Source organism: Falco biarmicus, chromosome 10 (genome assembly GCF_023638135.1).
Source record: "Falco biarmicus isolate bFalBia1 chromosome 10, bFalBia1.pri, whole genome shotgun sequence".
Lineage (NCBI taxonomy): Eukaryota > Metazoa > Chordata > Aves > Falconiformes > Falconidae > Falco > Falco biarmicus.
In genome coordinates, this window is record NC_079297.1 from 29,969,361 (window position 1) to 29,995,466 (window position 26,106).

Genomic DNA, 26,106 nt, shown 5'->3' on the forward strand with positions numbered 1-26,106 from the left:
TTGTATACACCTGGGAGGCTATGCTGTTTGCAGGAAAAAGTCTCTGAAATAACAGAAAAAGCTGTCCTATACAATGAGTGCGAGGAGGGAAGAATCCCAGCTCTCAGAGACATGTAGCCTTTAAAACCTTTGAAAGCAGTGATATTTCATAAAGGAGAATCTTCGAGTAAGTGCTAAGTAGTTATTGTTTCTGGTCTCATAGATGACCCAGGAATGTGATGTTTTTACTGGCAGTCAGTGAGACCGCTCTTGGTTGGGAGCTATCCAAGGCTCCTGGCATGGCTTCGGCATTCCTGCAGATTTGACACAATGATTTTAACCAAAATCCCACATGCTTGATATAATCACTCAGTGTCTTTAGAAAGGGTTTTATACCTAATATGGACAAAAAAGGGCTCTGCTTTTTCAGAGATGTGACGTGTAGTGAGCAGGTTTGGATCCAGAAATAGACTCATCTGTATTCACTTAGCTTTGGTATTTTTTTTGTGGTCTTTATTATAACAGGCAGGCACCTGCTGACTGTCCAAGTCTAGATTGCAATATTCAGATTTCAAAAGCACAGCAACCTCTCTGTTTCTCTTGATTGACATCTGTATGGCATGTAAATGTCAAACACACCATGGGGAAGTTAATCACTATATCAGCAGAGTCTAATCATAAGACAAAGATAAAAATATACTGGCCGCCTATGTGGATACAGAGGAGATGATCAGCCACTTGGGCTAAATATACAAGTGGGCAGAAGCTGATGGAAACAGTGACTGAGCTGCTTTTTATCACAGGGTCGTTATTAATGGAAATTATTCTATCACTGCTGCATATCAATAATGTACAGCTGTGTGAAGAGGCTAAGTGATGCCAAGTGATTCTTTTCCAGCCACTTTTCGCTCCATGTGGCATGAGCACAGCTTGACTCCACGAGATGCTAGGAAGTAGGCAGCCTCGTCTGTTGTCTCAGACCCCACTCTTTGCTGCTGGGGTGCTGGTGTTTGTCAGCGTACCTGCAGCCATTCTGTGCCATGGGTGGACGTAGCTCCCGGACGAGGCAGCACCGGGACTTCCTTGCATTGTATCCTGGGACTGCATGTGACTGCATCTGAAGTCAACGAGCTGCCCTTTTAAAATAACAGCCCCTAGGAAGTGTGTGCCTGCTGATCTGGTGAAAGTCAGTTGCAACTACGCAAAACTGGAACGCTGCGTCTCAGCTTATTAAAAATACAGTGGGTAGCTGCTACGCATGGATGTCACTGCCATCTGTGCGTGTTGTGCACATGCAGGGCGCAGGCAGACCAGTTCTCTGCTCTGAGGACCTTGCCAGTGAGGATGTTTTTTCTAAACTGCTCAGCACAGGCCTAATCCTGCATCTTTTCCAGCAAACAAAGCTGAATGCAGCCAGCGGTTGTACCCTTCTTTCACACGCAGTGCGAGCGGGCCGTTCCCTGCAGCAGTGTAGGCAGGGTTGCAGAGTCCAGTGTGGGGAGGGAATACACTTCAGTCATGCCAGTTTAAACCCATTGTATTCTCTAGAAAGTATCTTCAATAGGATGGTTATAGAGGGTGGTCTTTATAGGTGGTTTTTGTTTGGGAGGGAGTGTGTGTGTGCATCATCGGTTCATACTTGCCACTGTTTTTGAAGGGTTTTATGTTCATCTTGCGTTAATCTGAGGAAGTTCATGGTTTAGCTCATGCCGCTTGCCTTTCTTTAGGTCTGTGAGCTTGTTTTCTGTAAATTGAGCTCTCTTTGAACATCATGGAGTGAGTGGGGAAGTAAAGGCATTATAACCTCCCTTAGCACTGTAGTTCTCATCTTCCAGCACATGGCCCCAGGGTGGCCCCACTCTTCATGCCACAGCAGGAGCAGAGGACAATGATAGCACAGGCAAGAGTTACAGTCATAGTTAAATGTGCTTTTATGGCTGCAAGCTGGAGCGATATTGGAATACAACTCCAATGCACTGTGATTTCCAAAGTGGATAAGCACTATTTACGCTTTGCAGTTTCCTGTCTTATGGAAGAAATATGGTGCTTTTCCAAGAGTAGCTATTTTGATGGAGAAACAGATAGTGAAAGATGCCACAGGATGGCTAACTGTGTGATCAGAGGGAGAAGTGTATTTCCTTATGACTCCAAAATAATATGTAATTTTAATCTCCTTTCTACTGTTATCAGCCAAGTGGAAAAGGCCCACGCCTACCTGAAGTTTATTGTGTCATCAGCCGGCTGGGGTGCTTTGACTTATTTTCCAAGGTAAGAAGATTTTTTTTTTCCAATATTACTTTTTAATTTGATTGTTTACTGAGACACATCCACAGTGATGAACCAGACAAGAAGAATTTCTCCCTTTGATGGGAGATTACTGTATTTTACAGTTGCTGTTTTGGATATTCCATCCCTATTATTGGGTTCATCAAAGAATGTCCTATTACTTCTGTGACCGAGGCAGAACTTGATTCAAAAAACATCTGGGTGTCTGTATGATCTGGCTGACTGAAGTTTTTTCCATTGTTTTCTAAAGCCGTTCTGTGCTGAGCTGTAATTCTTGGCATCCAGCATTTGAATGATGGGCTGTACCACTTCTACTCCAATACCCCAGGGAATGATGAGGTTAAGAAAAAAGATTATTTGATGAGTGAATTCTATGTGCTTAGCTCTACTGACATGATTTTTTTATCTCTGGAGGCTAGGAAAGCACAGATAATCTTTTAATTGGCCTCCACATTAATGAATCCAAAGCTGCATTGTATGCTGATGTTGTTTACCATTTTGACACAAGAGTTTCAAGACAATAAGCAGGGTATTGCAGCTAAACTGGGGAACTGACTAGCCATAGAAACAGTCAACTGCCAGTCAGCTCCAGAGCCACTATCATTTTTCTTTTGTAAGACAAAAGGTTATTTCTGATTGATTAACGTTTGAAATGTCTCTCTGACTGCCAGTTTAGGGCCTCCTAGTTCTCTGAGAGCATGTCCTTCAAAATCCAGTAAGCACTTCAGAGTATCATATAGGATTTTCTGGTGATTTGTGAAGAACAATATGTCTAATGTCAAATGGCTGCCTTCCCCTTTTCCTATTTTGATACAGTGTTCAAGAAATGTTTTAAGTTGCCAGAGATTTTCACTTCAGATATGGGAAATCTCACATAACTTACACAGATTTTTTGTGTTCATTTGTATAGGAATAAAAAAAAACCACGTGTAAATCACCGAAGTTAATAAAAATCATAGCATTTATATTGTTCATATGATCTTGTAATCATACAGAATGTTATCTTCAAAGCAGGTTCCAAGCTTCTCTAGATAAAACTTGGTTTAACACAAATCTTGTGTGAAGAAAAACAGTTGGGTTGCAATAGTTAATTGCAATTCTGCTTCTGACCTCTTTCATAAAGCTCTGAAATCAAGGGTTTGTAACAGCGTTGCTTAGACATAATATGTATCTAAACACAGATATCTGTGAGTGAAACAGAATGCATTGTTCTGGGAAGATAACACAGCTCACCAGACTCATGGTCTGGAGAGATGTCCTGAGGCTCTTTGTTTGCTTTTATGTTTTTATCTAATTTTGATAGTGCCTATTTTTCAAAGGAAAAGTTGGGAAGGGGGAGCAAAAAATATTAAAAAAAGGAAACTTTTAAGTATCTTCCTTACAACCAAGTTATCACTGCACTGAGGTTTAAAGTCAGACAAGGAAGGTCATTTTACCAAAATTGCAAATGATCTGCTTTCCCAGATCAGTCTGTCACTTGAAAAAAAGTTTCTGATCATCCAGCCAAAATGAACCCAAGTTTGATGGTGAGTGTAGTTTCACTGGCAGGGGCTGTTCCCAGGCATTGTGGCAGGCAGGTCCTGGCCACATGGACCACAAATTCATGGTCTGGGGGGGAAGGCAGGCTCTCACTCAGTTGCATCTTGGGCCCTGAAGGGGCTGTGACACACCTGTGCTCCTTTTCAACTACTGGTCTCATGGAGGGGGCTGGGCCACAAAAGGACCCCATCCACACTGGAGTCTGGCCACAGTGGCACTGTCCTACAGGGGACTGGTCACCTCCTGACAGTACGGGCAGCAGGGTGGGAGCAGGGCGTTTGGCAGCACACAGGGCTGATGCCAGCAGTGGGCTGGATTTAGCACAGCTCTTTAACACGCACTCCAAGCACCACATTTAGAAAGGGTTTGGACAAAACAGCTGTTGAATGAAGGAGGAAGAGCTTGAGCCTTAGCATCCCTGTTGGTTTTGAAGACAGATGTGTGGATGGAGACAGTCTTTTCTTCCAGCCTAGTAAGAGGAACCTGGGCTGTCCTGATTATTAAATCCAGTGAAAGACAGGAAAATTATCATGATGGTACACTTTGCTGAATTAGTCAAAACAAGGAACAGTTGTCTTTACAGAAAACTGAGTGATGAAAGACCATGAGATATTAAACCTTGAATATTATTTATCAGAAAAGCAAAAGGAGTCCTCTGTTTATAAATGTTTATCATTCTGTTTCTGATAGCCTGCATTATTTTCAACTTCTTCAAAGCCTTTCATGCTCACTGTTGTAATACCTACTGCTAACACAGACTTGAGAACCACAGATATATTCACTTTCAGCCAGTTCATTTGATCATGATTTCAACAGATGTTTTTGACCATGTTATCTCCTGAGATCTCTAATACAACTTTTATTCAGTTTAAATGCTCCTTTTTATTTGTTTTGTGAAGGTTGTTGGAACAGTGATATGACACACACATGGCCCCCAACTCCAGCAACATAAAGCATTAAATAGTGACTGCAGAAAAGGAGATACATGTTAGGCATGTTACAACTGCATGCTGGCAGGGTGTAGGAGCACTAAGGGACCTGGGGTATAGCCTTGGTTCATTACTGCTTCCCATTTGGGCAGCTGGTTTTGTTTAGTGAGGATGGTTGTGCTCCAAATTACATCAGGAATGAAATTCATATCTTCATTTATGGTTATCTGCCACTTCCGTGGGCTGGAATGCAAGCTATGTATATAGGGTCAGCTTTGCTTGAGTTAGGTCTTCAGCATGTTGCAAGGAAGAAGGGGAAACTATACACCAGTGCATGCCTCTGTTGGCATTTGGTGTCATTAGCTATCGTTGTAAGTCACCAGCTTGTGCTTAAGTATCTTTTAATGTTCTGTTTCAGTGAAAAAGCATTTCCAAGAGAAACAAGGGGAAATGCCTGGCTCAGACCCACTAACTCGTGTATGGCCTTTTGCTCTTGAGTGGTGGTTAAAAGATCACCATTTCAGGTCAAACCACTAACTGCTTTGAAGCTTGTTTTTCGTCTTCTTTAGGTTTATCATCTATATGGTCTGTCTAATGTGGGAAAACTTAGCTGTGATCTAATTTATGTTGGCCCATGTGACCAAAGAGAGAAGAAAATAATAGCCCTCTCTATCTGTAAGAAGTTCCATCTGCTGATTTCAGAACTGGATTGCCTGGTCTGTGTCATGTCAGACAGAAGATGACCTTAATGCAGGCACCCAGTGTAAACAGCTGGGCATGTTTCGTGAGGCTGCTGCTCGTGGTTGGCTCCAGCTCAGTACAGACTGCGACGTGACCACTGCCACCACAGCCGGGACTCTTCCAGGAGCTCTTTCCTGGTGAACCTCTGCTGGTGTCTTAGTGTGACAGGGTTCCTTTTCTTGCTGGTCTGGCTTTTTCCTGCCCTCTCAGTTGAAATGGAAAAGATGCTCAGGGCAGAAGAAAGTGTTTCTCCTTAATGCATATTTCAAGATAAACCTCTGAGATGTGATGCTGACCTGGCCTGTGATCATGGGATTTGTCTCGATCTTTTTCTCCTTCAGCTTACCCTGTTGTTGAGGCAAAATCCCGACAATAGAGATCCCTTTTGCCATGCTGAGTCTCCTTTCTCCTCTCCAGATTTGTTATTTCTTCCTTGTCTCTGTGTTAACTGCATTCACAAACAGGCTTCGTTTTGTAACTGGAAAATATATAATTTTTAGAGTACAATCAAGTCCTGTGGCTTTAACGGTAGTGAAGAAATGCATGGCGGAGGAGAATTAAACTTAGCTCTGCCATGTGTTTAGGCACACGTGGATCAAAAGATGCTTCAAAAGTGTATATGGTGCTGACATGTTCTGTCCATTTCTCTCTCATGTCTTACTAATGGATCAGATCCTGGATGAGGTTGAAAGGAGAAGAGGAATATCTGCTGCCCTGGTTTATCCATTTATGAGGAGCCTGATGGAATCTCCTTTTCCTGCACCTGGAAAGACAATCAAAGTCAAAACCTTTCTGCCTGGAGCTGGAAACGAGGTAAAAAGCAACTGCAAACATTAAAAGTCAAAGCCTCCCCCAACATCACTCCAATATCAAACAGCAAAAGAAAACCAGGAGAAGACGTATGGATACCGCAAGGCATGTGAGGTGGCACACCCTCAAACTGAGCAGTGCAGGAGCAGCACCAGAGTTGATAAGATAGTGCTAGTTCCCACTGATGATTATAAGCCAACGTATTGTTATGCATTTGTTATTTTCCATTTATGAATAACCTGTGTTTAATGAAAAAACCCACAAACACCACAAATGTCCTAGTGTGCCTGGCCTAGTGCAGTTAACAGACTACAGTGTTGCTGGGCTTTATCACAGTGATAACAAGCAAGTATCAGTTTCCCATGCTGACTGTGCTTAAACAGTTTGGCCACTGGTTGTTATTGCAAACCTCATTACTTCTGGTCCCGGCCTTGGTCGGGGGAGTGACCAGCAGCATTTCAACAACTCTTTTTGGCAATAAATACCCATTAACTGGACCTCAAAGAAATAGTCTGTATTTGGAGAAGCATGTCATATAGAAGTTTGTGTGTGTGTGTGTATACGCATACATATAATAGATTTAATTTCCTTTTATTGCTGACTCAAGTGGCTAGAAGCTTAGCATTATACAACATATGCCTTACTGGAAAATGGCAATATCGGTGCCTTGCTTAAAAAGTTTTTTGTAACTTGAGGCTTGCTAACCCTTCGCCATGTCAAGTTCTGCTCTCTGTATGTCCTTACGTAAGTACACAGTAGCTCCACTCAGATGGGCAAGCATACAGAGGAAATACATTACTGCAGATATAAATAGAATGTGGCCCAGATAGTTGAAGCAGGAAAAAAATTCCCCTCTCGGGTTATTTTACACTGCTTGGGGTTAGTTTTACAGTGCTATTACTATTTTTACATTGAACAATATTTTCTCCAAGTGTAGTGCCACTGACTTCAGCAGAGTGGGCTTGTGATGTCACTTGGTATGAAATATAAAGTGTTCCTTGTATAAGTGACTTGTGAGGCATGTTTAAGTCACAGGCATTTTCTTCTGGAGAAGCAAAAGAAAACTGAAGGGCTGATAGGTGTGACAGTGGTAAGATCTGATAATGCTTTTTTGATGTGAATATATCTGAGAATCGTGGATCTGCAACTCCTCTGTCCTCTGCCCAAGCTTCTGAACTCTCCCAGAGAAAAACATTGAGATAATTCCAAACAAACAACTCTCTTCTGGCTGAGCTTTGCTCTCTGTTATGCTAGTACAAACTTGTTATTTAAATGGAATGCGCTGGCTTAATTAGGAACAGAATCTTGTCCTTCCATTGTGGCTCCTCTGGCCTAAACAAAGATGATGATTAATTGGGAAGTAGACAGTATATTTCTTTGTGATGAGGCAGACTGAAGCAGAAGGCTTTGCCAGGCAACAGAAAACATCCATGGCATTTGTAAAATCTGCCATAACTTGCATTGCATCCTACCCTGCAGCAAGATTTTAGTGTTGGAAGTTTTGCAGTAAAACCAGCTCCTCATGATGTGGCGCATAAAGGTGAGTGGAGCTTGCAGTCCCCCTGCTGAGGAACGGATGGGGGCACCTTTGCTGAATATAAGAGAGGTCGGCAGGCAGCGTTTCCCAAGGAGGTATTCATGGGACACCATCACGCTGCAATTCGATTCTTACTGCTGTTTGGGGCAACAGCTGAGTGACGGGTATCTGATGCTCTGGCACCATAATGTTTCTGTATTTCAGGCCTTAAAAAAAATCAAATCTGTACAGAAATACTGTTCTAACAGTGACATTCTTTTTCCAGTCCTATGTTTACTCATCACAAACAGTATTACAATGAAACTGGTACAAACTGGGTTTGTTTCCAGTATCGTGTGGTCTTGATCATATCCTTAAAACAGTGTGCTTGTGAGGAATTTTGTCAGGGCTACTCCAGTTTAAACCCAATACAGTATGCTCATGGAATGTGGTGTCATGTGCATGAAAACATAAAAGTGGTCTAAAGCAATAAAGTGACGGTGATTTTTCGACATATGGAAAGAAGGAGATGTATGTATGTTCCTATTAATATGTCTTCAGAGATTTCAACACAGCTTCAAGTTAGCCAACTTTTCCCCTTTCCCTTCTGTTTCCTCAAATTCCTCAGTAGTTCATCATTTGCTGTCTTGCACTTCATATTTTTCTCCCTCTGTTACTCTCTTCATGTTATTTTTCCCTCTTCTTTTTTCTGTCCTCCACCTTCAAGTTCCACATCTGAACATGTCAATTGCAGAGTAAAAGGAAGATATAATAAAGGAATCAAGCAAAAGGCATTTGAGAAAAGGAAGGAGAGGGCCTGAGGTCATGGATGAAGTATGAAAATTAGACTTTAAAGGGATGTCACAAGTCACCATCTAAGACCTTGTCCTGACTCCCCAGTTAAGTATATATATGTACATATATCTTTATGACAAAAAAAGCTTGCAAACATTATATAGTGAATTATGCATCATAGAAGAGTGAAAATGAAGTAAATTGGGTTTGCATTTTGACTGGCCTTTCAGTTCAGTCCCTGGCTTCTATCTAGATGTGAATTTGGATTGCTAGCCAAGTTCATAACCAAATTTACCTTGTCTGTATGGCTGTTTTAACCCTGTAAGCTTCCGGCTCCAGTGTTTGCAGTTTGTTACTCGGTTCATCCTGTGGACTCAGCCAAGCTTTGCATCTCTGACAGGGTGTTTAGAAGGCAGAATTATGCTTCCATCGGAAATGACAGCAGATTTAATGTGCACAACGGTATTCTGGGAAGAAGAATGACTTGATAGTGAATTGTGTAATATGCCCTTTCTCTGGAGTGCTGTGCCTCCGGCCTCAGTTTGCAAAAGAGGATGGGGGTCATTTTCTGTGTCCCCTCAACAGGAAAGCACAGAGCAGTGCTGGAGGGCCCAGGCTGGGGTGCTGGGCGCCCCTGGCACTGTCAGCCCTGACCAGTGATGCTGACTGATGTTTGTTGGATGTGTTCAGGTTATTGAGCTGCGGCGGCCCATGGACTCACGCCTGGAACACGTGGACTTTGAATGCCTTTTCAAGTGCCTCAGCATTCGTCAGATCATCAGGATCTTTGCTTCTCTCCTGTTGGAACGGCGTGTGATTTTTGTAGCAGATAAGCTCAGGTAAGCGGCAAAGGGACCTGAACCACACATTCAGGACAGTAGTATCTCTGGATACAAAATGCTTTATGAAATGTCCAGAATGGTTGTCAGATGTGAGGATCCTCTCACTGTAGGTTTTAAATAATTTTTACATCAATGGAATTATTTGCATCAGGTGGGACACGCATTTGCTATAAACCACTTGTGTCTTGCTTTCCCATCTGTAAAATGGTGCTACCAATACTCACCTGCTTCATAGTCAGCAAATTTTTGCACAGCATTTTGAAGCAATATAGACCTTAGCAACTTTTCATTTCAGGTTTTGGAACAGAGTAGTCATAAACAGTAGCAGAGATCGTCACTTTGTGGCCATGCAGGTCAGCCAGGCAGGGAAGTGGGGTGCTGAGAGTTCACCTGGTTTGCTCCATGCAGTACAGAGTTTATAGTGGGGCTAGGTTTCAAATCCTGCACTACAGAACGCATCCAGTGGGAGTGTTAAGAATGCTATCATGGTCCATCCCAACTAGTTAAGGTATTTCTTCTGGTGCTCACATGACCTGAAAATGTCTACTTTCCAAAGCTCCATCCTGGGCTCCTTGCTACATCCTTTCAACATACCTCTTACTTCCCTGCCCTTTGATTGCGGCCTCCCCTCCTTGGCTCCTCTGAGGCGTGAACTAACCCCAAGGTGTAAGGAGTGACAGCGACATGTCACAACTCCACATGACCTTTACCAAGGAAATGGGAGCTCTGTGCAGGCTGCACCCCTGCCCTGCAGCAAAGAATCATCCCTGGTTTAGATGCTTGTGTAATCCATACACAAAAGTATAGACGTTGTAAAGAAGACGTTCTTTGCTGTGGCATGATAAATAATGTGAGATGGCAAATAAAAATAAAGACCATAATTTATTAGACTCAGGAACATCCAGTGTCTTTTAAAAGGACACAAAGGACTGTATGGGTGGTTAAAAACACAGATGGATCTACCCAAACAAACTCTGTTAAACACTTTATCGGCCCCGACCTTCTCTGAATGACCGCCAGAAATAATAGCTACACTTAGTGGCCGCCAGTGTATACAATAGCAAAAATACTTTGCATAGTAAAAGCTTTACAACCTTTAGGGGAGAATTTCTTAAAGTTGCAGACCCTTCTCAGGTTATAAAGCTACTTCCTCAGCGGTCTTTTTTGTTGTCTAGATCAACAGGTGCATTTTATTTCATCCCTTCCCTTGTCAATAACCCTTAATTTGAATGACCATTTGGGATGACTTAATTTCACATAAACTCCTGGTGAGAACTGTGTAGCTGGTCTGGGGTTTCTGCAGCACTTCAGTACTGATATGAATCACACCATGAATATTGAGGCAGGTGGCTTTTGGAAATACTGTTGGTGTATTCCTTCTGACTTTTTCTACGGCACGCTTAATTACATCGTTCTGTCTGTTTCTCTTTTACCATTCATTTAGCAGAATTAGTGGCACCCACAACTCTAACTCGTAATGACATGGGTCTGCGTTCCTTCAAAAGGCGCAGTGATTTGAGTGGAAAATCACAAAAATGGTACAGAGAAAATAAGGGCTGTGCTGTGCTGCTGCCAACCGTTGCTCTGCTTTGAAGTTCCCAGTGACTTCTTTGTAATGTCCTGGTTTGGCAAAGTACCCCAAGCCCCGACCTGTGGACCACGGGCACAGAGCTGCGGGGATGGCTTGCTGCAGGAGACATCCTCAGCCATGAGGGCTGGGACAGAAAGCAGCCATTCCCTGGAGCGTTTCTCTGGGACAGCTGGCCTAGCCAATGTCATATAACACTTATGGGCACTATTCAGAGAAAAGAAGCAACAATTAAACCTACTTTGACAGGCTTAAGGCAGCTTGGCTTGGAAAACAGTCATATTGCCAATGCTAAAGGCTCATGGTAAGCCAGGACTTCATCGGGCAACCAGGGTTTTATACACATTGCAAGCCCGATGGGAAGCTAACAGCTCAGGCTTGCCTGTGCAGTTACCTTTCTCCTGATAGCTGCCTAGTCCTACAGGGCTCAGAGCAGAGCGTAACAGTCCTGCTTACAGGCAAAGTGCTGCTGCTCAGCCTTTTGGCACACAGAAACAGAGCACCGAGACCAACCGGAACTGGAAGTAATAAAGATCCCTTCCAGTAAACACATATCCAAACACTGCGCTCTGCCGCAACAACTGTTTTCCAGTGAACTGCTGTTTCTGTTGTGAGAGCGAGCCATCGGGTCGGGGGCCATCAGCACGTACTTTGAGAAGGGAGAGGACTCAGGTGGATCCAAGAGGCTTATGAGGTTTTGTGGTTGCTCCTGTAAGAAGGGACAGAACCTGTCTTATAAAAAGGTTTATATTCGTATACTTCATTATATCTGCATGTACCCTATATTATATCCATATACTTTGTTTTGTTGAAAAAGAGTATGACAAAATCTGTGTGGTAGATAAGTCCCTGGATTGATTTGTGAATCCTGAGCTCCTCTTCTGAACCCTCCGACCTGCTGTGTGACACACGCTGGAAACGTAGCACCTCTTCCTAATCTTTTGTCTGGTCTGTCTGGGATCCTAAATGCTCCAGGATGGAGGCTGCTTCTTGCTCTGTGTGTGCATGCGGCTCTACTTGATACAGTGTGGCCCCTCTCAGCACGGGGATCTAGGAGGTACTGTAAAATAGAAACTAATAATGAGTCCTTTGACAAAGGCCTGAAGAAAGTGACAGTGGATTTAAATTCAGTATTTACTGAGGTTTTCATGGTTTAAATGGGGATGAAGTCTAAAATGAAACACTCCGGCTTTGAGCTAATAACTGTCTGTCTTGGAACCTTCGCCTTGTCTGATGTGAATTTTGTTTATGGGCATCACAGCTGAAACTGAGGGAGTTTACCAGTAATGTGGAAAAAAAAAAAAGTGAAATATCTTACAGGTCCAGTCTGTGGGCCCAAAGAACGAGAGCAGGAAATTAAAAAGATTTTACAAGGGTTTGATTTCTGCATGTACCCAAAAAATAGCTTAGAAATAAATGATGTTGAGGCTTAGGCTTGAAACAATGAGATGCAATGGGCTTTTGTGGCTGCCTGTTTAACAGGTCTCCAAGCAATAAATGATTTCACACATTATACAAGGTTGGGGAAGTCAGGCCTAGTGAAGTGAGATTAATTCAATAAATTGTTATTTATGGTTCTTACAGTGCCCAGAATGTGAAAATTTATAGTCCTTGATCTTTGCGCAGAAGAGGTTGCCATTTTTCAACACAGAAAGTGATGCTACCAGCAATGAGGAAACCATAGAAAGTTTTGAAAGACAGGACTGTGAGGTTGCCTCGGTTGGATATGTGCAGTTAGGTTTGAGGGTTTTGTTCCCTGACAAGTTGCTTATCTATTTTTTTCTGCTTGAAATTGGGTGAATAAATCCCTGTGGCTATTTGCTCACCTTCAGAAATTCATTTGAATCTGGTAGTGGCCTTTCAGTAGGTTGCCTTTCATGAACAGTCAAGAAGATAACAGAGAAATAAAGATAACAGTAGAGAAACTTGGAAGAAGAAGAACAACTCATAAAGGGGTAGCTTAAAGCTCCAATTCCTTAAACATCTGCTGAAAGCACAACTGAGACAGTATGTTGCACCCCAGTTCCAATCCCCTTTCCAGCTGGGAGCCCCTGTTTGTGTTCCTGCTGCTCTGCCTGTTCACCCCGACCGTGAAACAACCCCGTGACTGCCAGCTGCAAAGGAAGAGCTGCTCTAGTGCAGTCTGCTGGGGTTTGCCAGGCAACAGATGCAGAAGTGGTGGGTTCTGGGGCTCTGGGAACATTGGCATTGCTGCAGGCACAAAGGTAGCAACAGAAAATAAATAGAAAGCAAACATTGGAAGGAATATATTTCTCTGCTTGTTTTAATTTCATGCTGGGGAAACAAATTTGTGGACATGTTTGCTGAGGAGAGGTGATGTCTCCATGCGAGTGAGAACAGTCTCTTTGCCTTTTCCCCTGAATGTTTGGAGAGGGGAAAAGGAAGGCCTAGGTCATCTCAAGGTCCCTTTGTTATAACCCCTTTTTTCATAAGTAAAAAGCACTCTTGCTGTAATCCACTGTACTGTGAAGGACTCTGAGCACATTTTGCTTACATTTCACATGTGGGTCCAGTCCAATGCCAGCCAGAGCAGTGGGAGTGTTTGGATGAGACTTGTGGTTTGCTGTGGATCTCAATCCTAGCATATTCCTTTCAGTGGCCTTTCTGAAGCTTTAGGGGTTGTGAAAGGCTTCTATAGAGTCCCTGCTCTTGTAAAAGACAAAATAACGTTTCATTGTTGTGAATTTTGTTTTTACGTGAGGTATTTCAGCTTCTTCTCAGTGAAGCAGGAGCATGGGCCTCAAGGAAAAAAATCTCATTTGACAGCGATGGGTTTTATGCTTCTAAATTGTACAGGTGAGCTTGGAAACATACCCCAAGGCGAAGGTGGGCCAGATGTTTAAGTGTCACTGCTAGCTCAGGAAGTCCCTCCTCCTGCTCCCCTTGTTGCTTCTGCCCTGCACCGTGCTCTCCCTCACCCAGGAGGCTGTGCCAGCCTAGCCACAGTAGGAATTACTCATTTTGCAAAGTTTCTCCAAAGCAGATGGGTGCCTCGGCAAGGTCACACCAGGAGCTCCTGTGCTGGGAGAGGGGCAGAGCAGGGTACTGGGGGCTGGGGGTTGGCAGGAGCATTGGGATGGGCACGCTTCAGGGTGGTGTTGCTACTGAAAGGTGTCTATTGTGCACCATCCTTAGGTGTGAGCCAGCTGCATTTACAATCTCTCATGTGAATAAACCCACCAGTTTTTACCCACGTGCAGGGGAGATGGAAGGGAATAAGGCTGAGGCAGTGTCGGATGACAGCGAACTTCAGTGCAACTAAAGCTCCTGCTCATCAGTGCCTTCCTCCCTTAGGGATGGCCACAGATGACTTTGTCTTCCCAAGGAGGGATTTTTCCCCCTCCGTGTTTCTCAGCCCAGGCCCAGCATGGACCAGCAGTCTGTCAGCCGGTGTGCTGCAGCCCCCTGAAACCCTCCCCTGCCGTGCTTGCCCCATGAAGTCAAGAGGTGTTGTTGCAAGCAGAAGAAGCAAGACACCTATGAGGTGGGAAGATTTTATCCCGTTACGGATAAAAAGCTTTTATCTTGTTAAGGGCAAAAACCTCCCTACCTCTCCCCAAAGTATTTTGGACTGCCAGGAGGGATCCATGTTCCAGCACAACTGTAGAAAGTCCAGGCAGATCCCAGACCTGACCAAAGGTTATGGGCTCCAGACAGAAACACTGACTAATGCAGGACTGAAGCATAAATATGTAAATACCAGGGGAAGTCATCCCGCAGGCACGTCTCTCAGCTTTGTGGAGCAAAAGGGGAGCAGAGTGTACTTGTATTCAAGGGCAAAGACTTTCAGAATAAACAATGGCATTTCCCCAGTCTCAGGCACAGACACAGCTTAGGGCTGTCCGTGTTGTGTCCGGTGCAGGGAGTGTCGGTGCTTGTCACCTATTTGCGGCTGTTCTTTTGCACAGTTAGCAGCTGAGAGGCAGCCTGGGCCCCTCTCTCAGTGCCTACCTAGAAAAATTGTGTTAGGAATCCTTTAGCAGACAAGAAATCATAGCATAATCTTGTAGCTCAACTTAAAATATGCAAATTTAATTAGGTGATAAGTGGCAATGCTTTAGCAGCAAGAGTAAATCATTGTTCCTCAGCCCTGTAGCAAGATCAAGTGGAAAAGCACCAGTAGCTAAACTTTTGGGCAGATTACTAAATTGAAAGCTCATTCCTTATTTCCTTGTTGTTTATTTTTTATTACCAGAAGTAGGGTATAATTCTTACAAACTATTCATGGCAATGGTAGGCCTGACCAGGCTCACCTGCTGCTTGGGGATGCTCCTTTCCAGTAGTCTGTCATACCATAACACTTGTAAAATCTGCCAGCCTGTGGGTTAAAAGGTAAAAACGCATGTGTTAGGACAGAGAAAGTGTGCTCAGTAAACAGACAGTGAGCTTTGACCAGTAATAAAGATTTCCTTTACTTTCCCTGTCTAAAAAACCTCTACAAAAAAAAAAGGTGAGGGAAATTTGATGACAAACACATGCCAGAAACCACCTTGTGAGGGAGAATTTACTCTTGCCAGCCTCTAACTGGTCTGTACCATGTCTGAGCACAGGCTACAGGAGACACAACTGTGTTTTCTCTTGGTCCCATCTGGCACAGCCCTATACTGAGCTAGAAGTACAGTTCTTTGTCTACAGAAAAACTGTTAGTTATCAGCTGTGCGTTAAAGAAGGAGGTGTTTAGAGATGCAAGCTGCTGTACCTATGGAATGTGTAATAGTTCCCAGATCTTATGTCTAAACTGAGGAGAAGTATGGATTGCTGACATTTCTTCTGGTATTTTTTTATCCAAAGATCTTGAAGTGCTTTCTTAATACTGTCAGGATTATTGTCCTTGTCTGGTCTGCCATGCTGAACATAAGCTAAAGAATTTCTTCCACTAATTTCTGCAGTGGAAGGAATGAGTCCGTGTATAATTATCCAATATGTAATCATGCCTAGCAGACAGACTTTATTCTACAGCAAAAACATCCATTTCTCATGTAAGTAACCAGAGAGTTTCCATTTCCTCCAGTGAGAGCCAGATCAGCCCCCACTGAGGAGTGATTTAGAGCCCGCAGACCACCCCTGCTTTACCTAAGGGACAACAGCTTGCAGCCCCTTCATCTTTTCTAAAAGAAGCATCCTCTAGAGTCTGTCTGAGTCTCCGTTACCTACCCCGCAATCGCTTTTCTTTTGTGAGACTGTTTTTTCTCAGTCTGCTTGCACTATGAAGCATCACTAAGTAGAAACATACATACTTAAAAAAACCTTAAGCCTTCTGTAACATATGTGATTATTTGGCCTGATGTAGCTGCAATTTCTTGATATTCTGCTGCTTTCCTTCCTACCAAATACAGCTAGCAGTCTTGTTTGAGTAGGACGTTTCTGTGCAGCCCAGTCCTGCAGGATGCTGAGCACCTTGTCTTACAGTCTAAATGCTAGGATTGAAGGTGTTCAATGTGATGTGAAATTGGTGGTTTAAGGTAACTAGCAGAGCTGTCTCTCAAGACTTTTGAGAGAGATTTTGCACTTTATTCCCCCCTCTCAAGTTATACTTGCATTTTGTACCACTTGGATTACATTTCTCTGGCACTCAGGTTCTGTGATGACTGTTGCCAACCGAGGAGCTGTGCATGGACAGTAGGAAAATGTGTGTCAGGCAGAAGAGACAGCCTGAGAAACAAAATGAACTTTCAAAGTCTCTGGCTTGTTTAAGATTTCACAGTCCCAGTGAAAAGCAATTTAATAATGGCATTTTTAATATGCAGTAAATTTTGATGCATTTTTAATATGCTGTGTCCCAGGAAGGGTAGAGCTTGTGTGATTTTCCTTTACCTCCTTTCCTCTTGCCCTGCTTTCCAGTGGTATTTATTCATGTCACTTCAGGCTTCGGCCAGTGCAGTACAGTGGGAAAACTTGATCGTTTTTCCACTTACAATTTGTGCAACCAAATTCACTCTCTTCCCTTTCCCTGTGAAAGGGATTGGGATAGGAAGATGACCATGTTGTTTGGTGATTCTCTTCTGGATTGCTTAGTGGCACAATAACCATATGGCCGTAAGTTCCAACATTTTCCCAGCTCAGCTTCTAGCTCCCAGCAAGGGGTTTAGACAGATTCCCTCTTTTCAGCTCTTGAATGAGAAGGCTTAGGGGGTTGGGATTGCTCTTCTCCTCCTACCTAGAAAAACTCTCCATCCTACTTCACAGCTGTCCTGTTGTTAATAGTGCAGTGATTGTGAATCTCAAACCACCAGTGTGAACATTAACAAGGACTGGCGGGAGCAAAGGTCCCCAGTGTGGAAAGAACAAGTAGTTGACACTCCTGGAGCACCTGGGCCAGAACCACTTTTGTTACAGATTTGTGCTAAGAAACTGTCCTGCAGGAGGGGACTGGATAACTCTGTGGGCACTATGGATAACTGTCCACTTTGAAACATTGGGGTTTTTTTCTTGTAACCACCTGACAAAGCTTGGGCGGGTGGCTGATGTGTCAAAGCAATGTCTTTTTGCCCAGAATCCTATTTGCTTGAGCTTTGTGGAAAGCATGTTGAGCACCAGCTCCTTGAAAAGCCAAATCTTTCTTCTGAAGGGCACTTTGTGTGTCTCTTTCTCTAGGGGCTGTCATGTGCCTCTCTTATGCAGAAGCATTATGGGACGAAGAAATGTCTTTGTTAAAACCACATTCCCCTTCAATCAACCTTTTGCTGCTTTCTTTTAAATTAAGTACTGCAGAGGTATTCTGAGAGAGAGAGTGGGGAGAGGTGGCGGGTGGCAGTGGGATGGGGGGAGGGGAGGGGGTGAGAGAGATCCTAACAGTGCGTTCTCTGGTCTTCAGCTCTCAGCTCCATGTCATGCAACCTTGACCTGTGCCATGAGCCGGGGTTGTGCTTTGCAGTTATCTGTGGGACCTCAGACTGTCTGTCACTCAGGTGTTCCAGGAAGGTGGGAGCTGGATTCTGAAAACACAGCTCTTAATAAGACAAATAATTCACTAATTTGTGTAAAATTATGGTAACATTTGGAAATTTTTCATAAATTATCTGTCTTTTAATATTTGGAAGAAAAACAGAAAGGAAGTATCCTGTATAGTCAAAACGAACCTTCACTTACTTCTTCATTGGCAATATTACAAATAACATTGAAAATCTGAATAACTTTGAGTGACTGACAAATCCAGCAGCTTTAAAATAGGAATATCGGAGGGCACATCATATTTCAGTCCATCTCTGTTTAGCTAGGAGACATCATCCCATCAGGATAGGCAGCTACAGGGTGCTGGGTGTTCCTAACATCACCTCCTGGCTGCACTACGGCATCGGAACATACCTGCTTATTCCTTAAGCCATTGGCTGTAAATTACAGTTGGGCACGGATTGCTGCTACAGCCCTCCCGCGTAACAACGTGGGCTACCAGGAGCATCACAGCTGTAATCTTTCATCTCTTCTATTGTAATCTTAGAAAACCCTAAATTTGAAGTTCCTTGTTCTTAGCATGTATCTTAGCACAGAGCTGAGCGTATCAATCAATATATGGCCTAAAGTTCTGTGATGTTCTCTGTTCCGCTATGACAGGATGTTTACAGTGACAGAAAAGCTTTTCTGTCCTCATGCTTTTGAACAAACTTTCACGGGGGAGCGATGAAAGGACAAGGACACACTGTGGCAGGCTGTCACCCCTTCTGCTCCACATTGCCTGGTGTACTCATTAAGTGCTGTGGGGGTGTGTTCAGGTAATTACAGCAAGGGTGCTGATGCAGCCTCACTGGTGGGATAAGATAGCACAAGACAGAGGATGTTGCAAGCTTAAGCTAAAGGGGATGTGGTCAGAGAAGAGTTTATGGATGAAGATGCTGCCTACTCAGTTTTCTGTGAAATATGGTAAGGAGGGACTAGAAAAGCAACACAGAGGATGATGCAAACTGTTGGGCAAGTCTGCTGCATGAACCGTAGTTGACACGGCAAACCATGGCTCCATGAATTAAACTCAGAGAAAACAATTCCAGAAACGGGGTTGTAGCCATTGTGTTCGTCTTAAAAATCCACCTGGAATCATCAGTTCCACAGAAGAATCGGTGCCTGGGTTCTCTGTAACTCAGCATCAGTCATCACTGGAGTGTGTCCCAGAATTAATGGTGTCACTGGTGCCCCACTGGTACGGAACTGCAGCACTGCTTCCGTCAGACAGGTGAGGTCATATTGTGATTACTTTATGAGACTTTTACAAGCTTGGCTTTTCTCAGGCTGCATGGTAGAAAGCACCAGAAAAAGATCTGAGGTGTGAGTCATTTCTTGCAAAACAAGGTTTGGGCTTGGCTTATTTTCATGGGGGAGAAACCACCATTTGAGGGGTGTGAGGGTTAAGGAGCTACACTCTTTGAGTTGTAAGCTAGTTAAGAAGATTCTGCAAAGGACAGACGATAATTGGGCTGATGTGATGTGGAAAGTATGCATTTCCTCCTTAGTCTGTGCCCCCTTCTCTCTGCCAGTGTTATCGCTGAGGCCTTGTTTGCACTCCGTGAGATAGCGTAGTAAAGGTCATTTGCAGCAAATGTGTCAGCATTCGAATTAGGGGAGCCAGTGTGACTTGACTTTGCCTTTCACCTCTGGCAAAAGCACAGTTCGGTTCTCACTTTTGGATCAGGCTGCTGCTTGCCATGTGCTTGCCTGTGCCTTGCTCAGGAGGTGAGGAAGCAGTGGATGTACCCTGGAGGCTGACGGGCATGACGCAAAAGCAGCACTCTTGGTTTGCGACACCAGTCACCCACCCTGGGAAACGTTCATCTCTTGTATAGTATTTTTCCTTTGTCAAGCTCCTGTGCAGAGTGAGGGATTTTCACCTGCTTCTGGACTAAGAGTTGTTAGCTCACTGCTGCAGCTGGGTAATACATGCTACAGTCCATAACAGACAGGGGGAGATCTCTCATTTGTGCTTTAGAGAGCTCTTTACCCAGTTGCAGAGATCCACTGTAGCAGTGTTTGCTGTAGTGTGTGTAATGATTGTTATGAAATGTTCAGAACTGGCTGCTGCATTTGAGTTGGCTCGAATGGACTTGGCTCACCGTGAACCTCACATGAATTATATGTGTTCCCCTCCACCACGATCACATTTACACTAAAGAATTCCCTGTTTTATTTAGACACTAGGAGCAGAGCTTTCTATTGACAGGTCTCCCCTAACATCAAGAGAAAAAGTAACCTAAAATATACACGTACAGTTTTGTCCATGTTTCCTGAAAAGAAGGCTCTTGGGTATTGATTAGAGATACAGTATTAGCTGCATACTTCGGGGCAGCAACTAAAGACCTCATGTTGTGACTCTTAGTTTACCTCTTACTTAAGTGTTTGCTTTAAAAAAGAAATCACAATACAAAATATTACTCTGGCTTTTACAGCCTAAACTTGCTCAATTTTTAATGTAATAGGCACCCATGACTTTGAGTTTGAACATCTCACTGATGATTCTAGAGAAAGGTCAGATTTATTAACAGGAAATTCAGAGAGTTCAGAACCCTCTTTTGAGTCACGTATGCAACCGCTCCTTCCAAAACTTCTTGCAGCTACCCAGATTTTCACAGATTTGCCTGAAGGTCAGGTGAGGAGAGGAGCCTTGGTAGTGGTAGGGGAGCACTCCTCCCTGGGGACCCCTACAGAGAGGTGGGCCCTTTACAGAAGGATTCTGCCACAGGGAATTCTCGCTCAAGGATTATTTAATTTAAAATTAAATTACATTATTAAAAGTTAACAAATACATTAATAATACATCAGCAGTAAATGAAATTTATTTAATAGCTTAAAGAATTACAGTCTGTACTTCCAAAGCACCTAATAAAGGCTTGAAGGATTCTCTGTAGTTTGCTTTACCCCTGAAGGGTTTCTAGAAAAGCAAAAAATTGTTCAGATTTCAGAAGCTGAAACATGACTTGCTGATGAGAAAGGCTGACTTCACAGCCATTCAGAGAGTGCTCTTCCGCAGCAGTCTCATGGTTCCAAAGGGGCTGCCACGTATTGTGGTCTTGTGTGTGTGCATGGGGACTGATCTGATTATAATGGAAGCAGACAAAGAAAAGGTCTTTGAGGCTTCATTTCAGCGAAGTATTTCAGCACAATGAAAGTAAGTTAAGACTGAAACTTGTGCTGAATACTTTGCTGAATCAAAGCCTAAAACAGTAGTTTGCCTGGCCCCTCATGCTTTGTTTTAATTGGTGAACCCAGGCATGAACTGACTATAATTCCTGCTGCTTTGTAATCATTAGAAATAATTTTTCTATCAGTGTCCAGATAAATTACTGTATTAGAATTCATTTGGGTCAAACAGCAATAAGCTGAGCACCAATTCTGGTGTTTGTTTTGATCATAATCTTCTGTCTCTCGCATACAGGTAAATATAATGGTTGTGGAGGAAAACTGTCTTTTCAGTTTGAAAATTATTGCTGGTAGAAACTGCATTTTTGTGTCTGTCTGCTTATCAGCAGGCTGTGCGTAGTGGGGCACAGGGGAAGCAGTACCGAGGTGCCCGAATCGTATGAGCACTGGCTATGTTTGGCCTGCACCTGTGCCACGAGCAGGCTTTGAGCCACATCTTCAGCTGTGCCAGTGTCTGACCTTCCCTCCTGCAGCAGCAGCCCCTCTCAGCATCTCTGGTACCAACTGGGGGTGGGTAATGGCTATCAGACAGCCTCACAGCCCTTCCATCTGCCTATAGCAACAGGGACAGGGGAAAAGTGTCACAGGGACCTAATAATCTGGCTGCACATGCATGGCAGCTTTATCCACATTCATATTAAATTGTTTTCCCTGGTTCTTGCATCGTTTGGCTCAGCCAGACACTGTCTTGTCCCTTAGTTTTGCATTCCAGCCTCTTTGCCCTCAGTTCACGTTTCCCAGGCTCATCTTCCTTCCCTCCCAGTTCTGCCTCACAGGTTTTATTTTTATCCATTTGCATTTAATTCGGTCTCCTCCCTTTCCTCCCTTTCCTCCCTTTCCTCCCTTTCCTCCCTTTCCTCCCTTTCCTCCCTTTCCTCCCTTTCCTCCCTTTCCTCCCTTTCCTCCCTTTCCTCCCTTTCCTCCCTTTCCTCCCTTTCCTCCCTTTCCTCCCTTTCCTCCCTTTCCTCCCTTTCCTCCCTTTCCTCCCTTTCCTCCCTTTCCTCCCTTTCCTCCCTTTCCTCCCTTTCCTCCCTTTCCTCCCTTTCCTCCCTTTCCTCCCTTTCCTCCCTTTCCTCCCTTTCCTCCCTTTCCTCCCTTTCCTCCCTTTCCTCCCTTTCCTCCCTTTCCTCCCTTTCCTCCCTTTCCTCCCTTTTCCTCCCTTTCCTCCCTTTCCTCCCTTTCCTCCCTTTCCTCCCTTTCCTCCCTTTCCTCCCTTTCCTCCCTTTCCTCCCTTTCCTCCCTTTCCTCCCTTTCCTCCCTTTCCTCCCTTTCCTCCCTTTCCTCCCTTTCCTCCCTTTCCTCCCTTTCCTCCCTTTCCTCCCTTTCCTCCCTTTCCTCCCTTTCCTCCCTTTCCTCCCTTTCCTCCCTTTCCTCCCTTTCCTCCCTTTCCTCCCTTTCCTCCCTTTCCTCCCTTTCCTCCCTTTCCTCCCTTTCCTCCCTTTCCTCCCTTTCCTCCCTTTCCTCCCTTTCCTCCCTTTCCTCCCTTTCCTCCCTTTCCTCCCTTTCCTCCCTTTCCTCCCTTTCCTCCCTTTCCTCCCTTTCCTCCCTTTCCTCCCTTTCCTTCCTTTCCTTCCTTTCCTTCCTTTCCTTCCTTTCCTTCCTTTCCTTCCTTTCCTTCCTTTCCTTCCTTTCCTTCCTTTCCTTCTCTTCCTTTCCCTAGGGTTGGTTCCCTGCAGGATGAAGATGATCTTCCTCTCCCAGATAAGCCTCCCATTTCTCTGTGTAGCCCAGGGCTACAATGGAAAGGAACGTGCTGCTCAGTGTGAACAACAACTTCTGAAGAAATCAGCAGCTAAATAAGTCTCTTATTAATATGCACAAAATTATTATTTTAAGTTGGCTTCTAATGTAACCACATCAGAGTGAATTTAGGCATCACTGTTAGAAGTCCTTGGCATACAGGGCACTCCCTCCTGCCAGCCTTCAAGTCCTTGCCATGAAAACTTGCCACCATTTCACAAAAAAGGGCAGCAAAGATGTTTTATATAACAAAACAATATAATTTTTTATCTGGCTTTGCAAGCAAACTGATCTGATGCCTAGCAAGGGGATTGGATCAGCTGACCTCCTGAGGTCTCTTCCCACCTGAATTCCTTTATGATTCTATATAATTTTGCCTGAAATTGAAAAACAAAAGAGTTCTCTGGAGGCAGACACACAAGCTTAAAAACTTAAGTGAAAACAAGTTAAATTCTGAATCCTGATCATGTGAAAATGGTGCCTTACAAATGCAAGCAATCCTACAGACAGGCGGGTCTCCCAGACCCGTCAGTAATTGCAGGGCTTGTACATGGACACGCAGAGGTACCCTTTAATCCCCAATCAGCAGTGCTGTTACCCGTGACAGCTCCCCTTCTCAAAAATCTCCATTTCAGTGTCGCTTCAGTATTAGTTTACCAGCAGAAAGGTGTTTACTGCTTCACGTTGCTCCTGGTGAGAAGGTTATCCCATATGCTTCCAGCGGCCACAGCCCCCTCCCCAGCCCTCCCCGCACCCGATGCTGCGTCTCTGAGTGTGCCTGTTGTTCTGAGTGCGTGTGCTTGCACATTCTGAACTTGGGGCTGCAGCTGTGCACTCAGATGGCTCCATCGCAATGCTCTCTTTTCCTCTAGCAACGACTCACGTGATTTTATTTTGAAATGTTCACAGGGTAGGTCTGCTTGCTGAGAAGCTGCAAAAATGTCATTTCTTTGGTTTGAGTCAAAAGAGAGGAACTGGAGATTTTTTTTCCCTTGTAAACACTGTAGAGTGGTAAGAAAGGAACAATCAGCAATAATTGTGTATAGGAAGAAACACTGTCATGTCTGACACGTTCATGCTGGATAGAAAACTGGAGATGTCCTGCGCCACTGTATCAAAGACTTCCTTGAATTCTCATTTTATTCCTCCATGCCCTGTTTGGTGAGTAGCTGCTGGTATCTAGGTTAACGAAACCCATGCCCTCACAGCATAGCAGCCTGGGGAGTGAAGCAAAAGCCATTGATCTGGGGGGCTCTGGGAGCACACAGCTTCAGAAGAATAGTGTCTGGGGGTCAAGGGGGTACTGGGGCTGAGCGCCCACACTGTGGACCAAGGGGAAAGCGGTAACATCTCCCTGCTGTCAGCCAGCTCTTCTGACAGGGCAGGGATCCTCCGGGGCTTGCTTTAAAAGCTGATTGCCTGCAGGAATGCTGCAGGAGCTGATTACAGTGAGACAGCTGGAGTATGGAGACTGTCACTTTTGATACCGATGTGTTTTTATTTATATCTTGTCCCTGATGCTATTACTTAGTCTTAACCACCTGAATAATAGTGCTGCTGTTATTTATTCTTACACACCCAGAGAAACCTTTATTTTTTCACAGCTTAGGTGTGTTTTCTGTCCGGCACAGCACAGTTTTGCTCTGAATTACAGCCTGCACAGTAACAGTAACACTGTATGCTCTCCACTCCCACCCAAACTATAGCAGTCTGCTACAATTTTGACTTCCATTTCTCTTTACTTGATGCTTTTCAAGGTTTCTGCTTTGTCCTTCCCCTCTGTCTTTGCGGTCCGTGTGTGCTGGAGGGGAGGCGGGACGAATCCTTAGCCCTGTAGCCTTTTCCCAGAGTCTTTGACAGAGTCCTCTGCAAATCTCAGACCATTTTATCTTGCAGAGTTGTCACGCCTGTCTCTCTGTCAGAGGCTGGAGCTAATCCAGGATCTGGGGAGACATTGAAGGGTGCAGGAGGGAAGTGTCAGGCATCTGGTTTTGCTACACAGTTCATCGACGGCACATGGGTAGGAGCTCTCCCAGAAAAGCACGGCCGTGGCCTGTGGCAAGGCACATGGGTGTGTAATACCCACCTGAGTCGAGGTGTTACACCTGGGAAGGATGGAGCCTCTGAAGTCCAACCTCAGGTGGGAGGGAACTCTCCCCAGCAGACTAGAGGGTGTGGGTCAGGGAGGTAACTCGGTTGCAGAGCAGCATATATGCATTAACACAGCAGAGGGAAGAGTTCAGCAGATGTGGGCAGAGTAACGTAATTAGCAGGGAGAAATGAGAAACGTGAAAAGGTTGTGGAAAAGTAAATGTGGGCCGTGGAAACACTTCTTTGTGAATTTATATTTTTGGCAATGCTTTTCCATCTGAGGAAGTAGATTCTAGAAGATTAGTCAGTCCCAGTCCTGTGCATGGTCCAGAGCACTGGCATAGCACAGAGCTGACATCAGCCCTGGGGTGATGGAGCTGCTGTGTGGCATAGCCCTGCACATGAAGGGGTGGTCCTCCCTCCTCTCCTGGCTGAGTAAGTTTGTCTGTCCCTTGGGAGAGGAGGAGGAGGAAGGGGAAGGGATATTCTCACCTTCCCTTCCTTCCATGTAAATGCCAAAATGACCGTGGAGATGCATGAGAGGAGCAAGGTGGGATCAGGGAGCCCTGCAGCAAGTGGTTGTCTGTGCTAGAGGCTTAGTCCTGGACTTAGGAGATGCTCAGTGTGCAAGGCTGCCTTGGGTCTGTGAGAAATGGAAGGTGGTAGAGGAGGAAGTGAGAAGGAATATGACTTTCAGCTATTGTTACAGAGAAAAGAGAGTTATCAAGTGTTTCTGTGGAATATTTCTAATGTGAGTAGTATGTGTAGCTGAATAAGACTTCAGCATTTTGTGAGAGTTGGTGACACATCCAGCTCCAGCACCCGCATCAGCATGCTCCCCACAGCCAGAGCAGGGTCTGGTCACTGTTCAACAGCAGACAACGTGCATTTCTCAGAACATGGTAATTGTGCTGTGATTAGATATTAATATAGCCTAGACTTGGGGTTTTTTGTTGGTTGACCAACCCAGAAATTGATAGCGGACATCCTCCTGTCTAAAGGACAGTAAATGTTCTTGTTAAGTCACATGAATTTGCTTCTGACGTGGGCCTAAACCATGATCAGAAGCAGTCTCAACAATTCAGCTGAGTCATGGTAACGTCTGAA

The 26,106-nt window shown here is 44.4% G+C and overlaps 1 protein-coding gene across 9 annotated transcripts in view; it reads left to right on the forward strand.

Moving 5' to 3' along the window:
* Positions 1–26,106, forward strand: part of DENND2B (DENN domain containing 2B) — a 180,379-nt gene that overhangs the window by 144,626 nt on the left and 9,647 nt on the right. For all 9 annotated transcript variants that reach the window (XM_056353629.1, XM_056353626.1, XM_056353623.1 and 6 more), the window contains 3 exons: positions 2,170–2,247; positions 6,147–6,287; positions 9,286–9,434. In XM_056353629.1, coding sequence (XP_056209604.1) covers positions 2,170–2,247; positions 6,147–6,287; positions 9,286–9,434 — 368 coding nt within the window. The remainder of the gene's footprint in view (positions 1–2,169; positions 2,248–6,146; positions 6,288–9,285; positions 9,435–26,106) is intronic.